The sequence below is a fragment of the Madurella fahalii genome (assembly GCF_045866475.1).
Source record: "Madurella fahalii IFM 68171 DNA, scaffold_1, whole genome shotgun sequence".
In the NCBI taxonomy this organism is placed as follows: domain Eukaryota; kingdom Fungi; phylum Ascomycota; class Sordariomycetes; order Sordariales; genus Madurella; species Madurella fahalii.
Genome location: NW_027263971.1, coordinates 7,195,088 through 7,202,185, shown reverse-complemented (window position 1 = coordinate 7,202,185; position 7,098 = coordinate 7,195,088). Strand labels below are relative to the sequence as shown.

The 7,098-nt window shown below is 51.6% G+C and overlaps 1 protein-coding gene across 1 annotated transcript; it reads right to left on the bottom strand.

Moving 5' to 3' along the window:
* Window positions 1-5,786: 5,786 nt before the first annotated feature.
* Window positions 5,787-6,473, bottom strand: MFIFM68171_02112 (uncharacterized protein; the record flags this gene model as incomplete). Its single annotated transcript, XM_071057534.1, has 1 exon — window positions 5,787-6,473. One exon carries the CDS (start codon window positions 6,471-6,473, stop codon window positions 5,787-5,789), a length of 687 nt encoding a protein of 228 aa, XP_070913635.1.
* Between the last annotated feature and the right edge of the window lie 625 nt (window positions 6,474-7,098).

Sequence of the window (7,098 nt, the reverse complement as noted above, 5' to 3'; positions counted from 1 at the left end):
GGTGATGGCTGTCACGTCCGGTGGTAGGTCATCGACGAGTCGACGCAAAAGACGCACGGTGCCGTTTGCCCACTCATATGTCGCTCGTCCCCTCATCATCAGCAAAGCTGTCTGGTAATTCGTGGCCGACGTGAACGATATCAAGCGATCGGTATGAGTCCCAGTCGAAGAAGACTTGGGAAGTGTGGCCTAGCCTCCGGTCAAAGCCACTGCCGGCCCATAAGAAACCGTTCAAGCCTAGTATACTGTCCATGACAGCAGAAGAAGACGAATTCCACAGATGATCGAGGCGTACTGGAAGTCGTGAGCGGCGGGCTGAAGACAGGTTTCGAGACTCAAGAAAATGGGAAGGCCCGAAAGGGGGCAATGCGTCCGTATTTCCCTTTGTTTGCACAGGCCCCCAACCCGCAGATTTGCCTCTCGCCCCGCCCGCTTCCCGACTGAGCAAGACCGGGGTGTCTGGCATATATGTTCTTTATTACCGGGGCGGAACTTAGCAACTGGGTGACAGAGTCGGCTCCTTGCATCAGGTCCCTCCTGATTTTGGAAGCGATGGGCCTTTGCCTACCTGGAGCAGGGAAAAGTGGAACAACGCTGATGGGAAATGCTTGCAAGATGACTTATCTCACGCCACCCTTCTGGAAATTATCTAGTACGTGTTGTGAGACAACGCCACATTCCCTGCGACACTCCTCCGGGTTCGGCCGGTTGAGTCACGAGACGCCGGTTTAGGTGCTTAACATAAGGTGCCTGGCGGGCCGGGACATCATCCTCACATAGCGTGCAGCATGTTGGACACTTTCCCAGAGCTATTGTTGGTCCTGGGAGAACGGGATACACCGCATTCCCTGCGACAGCTCCACCGGGCTGGCAAGAGTTACACCGGCAGTGAAGTGGTCGGAAGCCGTCGAAGAGAAGGGAAGGGGGGGGGGGGGTGGGATGGGGTGGGACAAACAGTACCAGATGATGGTCTCTGTTGGTGCGCCTGCTTAACGGACTGCCGTCCAATGCTTGTTAATCGGCATCAGCCACCCGGAGCAAGGTCACTTTAGCGAGCCTTAGAAACAGACAAACCATTCTGCGTACGGCAAGTCTGTCGGGAACTTAGTGAGACGAAAAGCTTGAAAGCAGAGTCCGCTCCGCGGTTCGTGATCTTCCCAAACATACCCTAAATCATCACCGCTGGCACGCAGCACGAAAGCTAGGCATTCTCGACAGCAACTGCCCATCGCTGGTAAGCGCTCTCTATCTAATCTAAAATACCCCTCCACAAGACGACACTCAGCATCGATCATCTCGGCAACTGTCGCTATGCCCATCTACCTCAACTGGAGCCAGATTCTCCACCGCATGGAAGTGTGGATAGGGCCGGACGATGATGGCTGTTACTGCGGCCGTTACGTCTTCTATCTGGAGTGTGGCGATGTCGCCGGCCAGCCCGAACGGGCCATTTGCCGCAGCAGTTTCAACGGGGCCAAGAATTTATACGGAGACAACCTTCCTTCGATTCCACTGTTCTATGAGTCTCAAGTTTAAACCCCTGTACCAGTCAGAAAGCCTCGGATATTGGCCCGAACCCCGCACATTGGCAGAACTTCGGGCCTTTCCCGGCGTCACAAATTCGCTCCAAAACTGCGTCACTAAGTATTAATTAGGTACCTTAGGTAAGTATACCTACATTGCGCAACCTCTATCTAGCAACGCCGTTATCCAGTCTATCATCTGTTAATACCTAGACCGTACACAGTCATACGTAGAAAGCAGGTCGATGATCACCAAACTCACATTTTGCTCAACAGTGCTAAGGGAACTACTTGGGCTGCAATATTGTAGGATCTAGACAGACTACAGCTGTCGATGTTGGATATCAGCTAGCAAAGGCCCGGTAGAGGCCAACTCCACTCTCACCGAAGAGAATTTGCCAACGTCCTATTGCATTCAATGTGTTGTGATACTGTGCTCCATGATATCGAATCGACCTGATCCCGTTTATGTCTTGGTAACAGACCTAAGAGCAGCGGGAGAGCTCGTTAACACAAGCTGGATTTTCTGTACATATTAGACGACCGCATAGCTCATCCTCCCGTGACGTTGTATTTTGAAAAATGTTCCCGAATATGGTATACTCTGCGATAACTGAACTCCTCCCCTGCATTAGGTCACATTTGGTCAACTCTTGACTTCATAACTCTCCGGACACCGGGTGTACCTCCGCACTTCCCGCAAATCATTGCCTAGGGGAGCACCGAGACCCAAAAAATATTAGCGCCCGGCGCACCTAGGTATCCTACATTATAAGAATCCTAGCCTTACATGTTTCTTAGCTAGACAGGAGTGAGTTACATAACGGTGGCACCTCAGCTATGCCAAGATCACTCAGTAAGAGGTGTTATTCAAGCAGTTCCAGAGCGGCTATATCGTATCTGCCTTTATACAAGCAGTTGTTCAAACCGGGGCGGCATTGTTAGCCTGGAGCGACGGCACAATCAGGTTGCAGTGGAGCGACATCCGGAAGATCTTGACTACAAGTCCATCATCTCTCAAATCTCTCGTCTTCCTCGTAAATGCAGGTCAACAGCGCTTGTATGGCAGTAGCTGGTGGATTATTCCGTCTTATGCAGATCTTCTTACTATAATATGTGGGTGATTTGGCTTGTTGCGCCGTTGCTGGTCCCGAGTGTTTTGAGAAACCCAGGCGCTCGTTAGATCTACCAATCCCTGACCCGGTCTCACGATGATCCCTTACCTACAACCTCTGAGTCATAGGACCTAGAACCAATGACGATTGTTAGATGACAGATCTTCGGACTGACTGGAAATCGGGCAAAAATGGGGCGATGTTGCACTTCCCCTCTCTTGAAAAGCTATTTAGGAGAGGAGAAAAAGTATAAGAATCTGGGTGTTGCCCATCGTCCGACAGCTTAGGAATGTCTCTCACCCCACGTCCTTTCTCATCGTTTTCCCACTCTTGTACAACAACAACAATCTTGACACTCTAAGACTGTCATCATTTACTATACGTCTAAAGATTAACACCTACCTACTCAACCATCATGAAGACCGGATCCGTCGTCGTAATGCTCGCCACCCTCGCGGCCGCTGTCGTGGCGGCTCCAACCCAGGGCGAGTCCGACATCCTCGGTGTCGACAAGCGCCAGGCATGCACGAGACAGATTGAGTGGGAGGCCGGTGGGTGTGAAACGGATTGGAATGAGCACTGCCAGCAACACTGCGAGTCACAGGGTATTGAGAGGGGATGTTGCCCAGAGACGGTGAACAACCACATCGAATCGTCGGGATGCTTCGTTGGGTGGAACGTGTGCGTGTGCACTTGTGCGGCTCGCTAAGGAGGGAGCGTGTCGCGTTATCGGTTCGTTAGATCGCGGCACATACCAATACCTATGTGTGTGCGGAATTTCCGGTGCAGGTTTTCATCCGGCCTTCCGGGGTACGGTTTCCTGTACTATAGAACAACAGAAGGTCCGGTACACTCTATATAAGGGTAGAATGGTGTAGGAACTATACCTCTACCTTTGTGTGCATGCGTGTGTGTGTGTGTGTTTCATGTGATTACCTATATGTGTGCGTGTAATTGTGAATGTCTGTGCCTGTGGAATTCGCTTCGACGCAACTTTCGTCCTGTTCCTTGTGCAGCTAAACAAATATACCCAGGACACCCTAACCTTACAGCTACCAAAGCTGTATGCCGATATCGACATCCGGACTTGCGTCGGCAGAGAAGACTCGGAAAATAGGAGCATCCAATGCTGGCGCGGCGTACCATTCTTGGGTATGCGCATGGATGCCCTCAGTAGCGGGGACATAGAGAAGCGTGAAGGGAAGTAGTGGAAAAATTCCAAGAGCGTTGAAGCAACCATAGCTCTCAGCTTCCACTCCCGATCTCCCTTCCCTTCTCCAACGGTTCTTCCGAGTTATTAAACTTATCGGCGCGTAAGGAAGGGCTAGGTACAGCCAGAGAATCGGCCAGGGTTCATCAAGGGAGACTTGGAGAAGGTGTCGACTTTCGTTATATTGCGGTTAACATTGTAGAGATTTCGGTTTATGTCGTTGTTGAAGGAGGAAGGGGGTCGGAGTTGACGATCTCTTCGATTGCAACACAATCGCAATCCGGGTAATTATTTAATGCTTATCCGCCTAATGCACATGGTAGGAGTGGATCCAGATGTTTTGAGAAGAATCTAGATTCAACCGTTGTTTTAAAAGGACCTAGTAAAGGTTACGAACATTGTCGGAATTTCCCGGGTACTTGGCGTTTGACACGAAGGCGCCTCAAACTCGACGTGATGATCGCCAATTAATTCCGACGACGTGGACAGCCGATCCGGTGGTTTGATGGTATCAACATTGTGATTGGCAGTTGGGAACGGGTTGTAGTCCCATCCCTTTCTGGTTGGCCAGGCATGCATGCTGAAGCGTGTCGGGTGAGCATGGCGATGCTCTCTGCAATCAGCAAGGAAAATGCCCGCTGTAGAACATTCCTGTTGGATGTAACGGCCCCAGGAGTGTATTGTAACTATATGATGACGACTCTACGAGTACACTGAACTTGAGGAGAAGAAAAGAAGAAGAGGAAAACTTTGCAGACGAGCGAGCCCTCTGACTAGGGCGAGCGCGGTGGTCCGGGCGTGCCATCAGCGTGTTCTGGGAATAGCTTCATCTAGGGGTTTAGTAGTCTGTGCTCCGGTGGTATGGCCGAGGGTTGCCGAGGTCTGTGCGGGGCTCAGCCTGTTATAGGCTACGGCTGAAGAATATTAAAACTGATAGGCTGTCGAAGAAGCTCGACTAGCTTAATGCGAAATATACTGTTACCGAGCTAATTGGTTGTATACCTGTCGCCTTGATATACCTCCCGGGATCTACAATGTATTCTACATAATACTCTTGAAGAGAGTATTAGACGACTCTCTACCGTTGTAAACCTAAGACGATACCTAGCCCCCGGCTGTAGCTAATAACGATCCGGATGACGCGAATGTAGAGGAGTAGCAGGTTGAGGAGATCCTCGAGGCCAAAAAGACGAGGAGGGGCACCTAACTCCTAGTTAAGTAGACGGGTTATATACGCCCTACATAGGAGCCCTTAAGCAGTTTCCTAGAAACCGAGGCCCTAGATAGGTTCGAAGCTAAGGACAGGAAAATCACAGACCAATCAGACCCCGGGAGGGAGGAGGGGGGTATTATAACAGGCTGAGCCCGGTACAGGCCTCGGCAACCCTCGGCCATACCACCGGAGCACAGACTACTAAACCCCTAGATAAAGCTATTCCCAGAATATACTAATAGTACGCCCGGACCACCACGCTCGCCCTAGTCAGAGGGCCCGCTCGTCTACAAAGTTTACCTCTTCTTCTTTTCTTCTCCTCAAGTTCAGTGTACTCGTAGACTCGTCATCTGATAGTTGCAATATACTCCTGGGACCGTTATAGTATTTAAACTAGTACTATCGTCTGGATACTTCCTGAACACGGGGGTTCTTCCTTTATTCTGTCCGGCATGTTCATCAACCGATATATCCAAACTCAAGTCCAAAGCTCGCCTGCAGGTTGCCTTATGCGCCTCAGCACAAGTCTAGTCGCTTCCTGGTCCCTATTGGCGAAAATAAACTGCAGCGCGAACAGATCCCACTGCTCTTGGGGGAGGATATCTAGAGACCAACGGCCGTCCCACTCCCCGGACTCAGCCCTCTGGAGCAAGAAAACGGTAAAGGTAGTCGGGGGTTGTGCTGCCATCGTATTGGATGTCCCACCGAAGCCCCACCATGTGCCCTCATGCGGAGAGTCTCTTGTGGTCCTCGGGATGTGCCTGCAAGGAAATCGATACGGTTAATCGAAAGGCACCGATGAGATCGTACCACAATTTATACACCTTTGTGTCGACACTAAGCCACGACCACGACGGCGCTCCGTTGTCGAACCTTTCTCTCTTTGGCGGCTTAACGACTTGCCATAATAACTCCTCCGCCATCCCTATCTCCCACAGGCCGTACGCTAAGCGGAGACCGGATTGAGCCTCGACTATCTTCGCAATGCCAGAGATCGCGGGCCACCTATCCGAGTCGAACGTCAGCTTGCAGGATGTATACTCCTGAATAATCTCCCACCAAGCCTCCCTCCAGTCCTCGTACTGTCCATCCTTGGCCTTGTTGATCAAGTAGTGGAAGGATTTCTTAACGCCCAGGGGCTGCGAAAACGTCGCAAGTTCCGGCTCCTGTTCCGACGCCTTCCCCCTCGTGCAGCCCCAGAACACCATCCGCGATCCAAAGTATAGTGTGCGTGGCGATAAGACGAGTTCCTGGACGACCCATCCCCGGGCCGAGAGCGGCTCGGTCCCAGAATCGGGCGATTGATACCGACAGTTCAGGGCGAATACACCCCAGTGAGTCTCCGATCTCGAAATCATGGACATCGCGTCCGGTACTGTCACTTTTGGCCGTGCCTGTCCCGGAAAAATCATGCAGACCCTCCAACAATCCCAGCCTGACAATGGTGCCAAAATCAAGAAACTCCAGCTCTCCATCAGCCGCTACTCGTGTCGTGCCTCTGCTACGTCCCCTGCAAAGACCTCACTGTCATCCACAATTATATCAGTTCGATTTCCGCCCTTGAGGAGCTCTTGGTTCCGAACTACGAGTCTGACTGGTCGGAGCTCTGGCCTGCCGTTTTTCGGCATGCGGAGTCCCTGACTAGTTTGGTGATCCATACACCGCCGCACGATTTTTCATCTTCCATCTGGACGCCAGAGGTTCTAGTGAATGTTGCTAAGGATTTGCCGAATTTGAAGCATTTGGAGATGGATCTCCCACTTGGCGAGGCCGAGTCTCTTCTCTCTGCTTCGCCAGCCAACCTTCAGATGACAGACGCACTCGTTACGAAACTCCATCGTCTCAACGCCCTCCTGATCAACGTCACCATTCTCGATATTGTTAGCTGTTTCGCATCCATGCGCACCCCGGAGGGAAGAGAGTTCAACTCCTTCGATGACCGAGTTTACGCGGGCTGCGAGGCGGTCGCGCGTGCCTGTTTGAGAGGTTTCATGCTCAAAGCGATGGGGTACTAAGGAAGCTCGAGGTCCGTTGTAT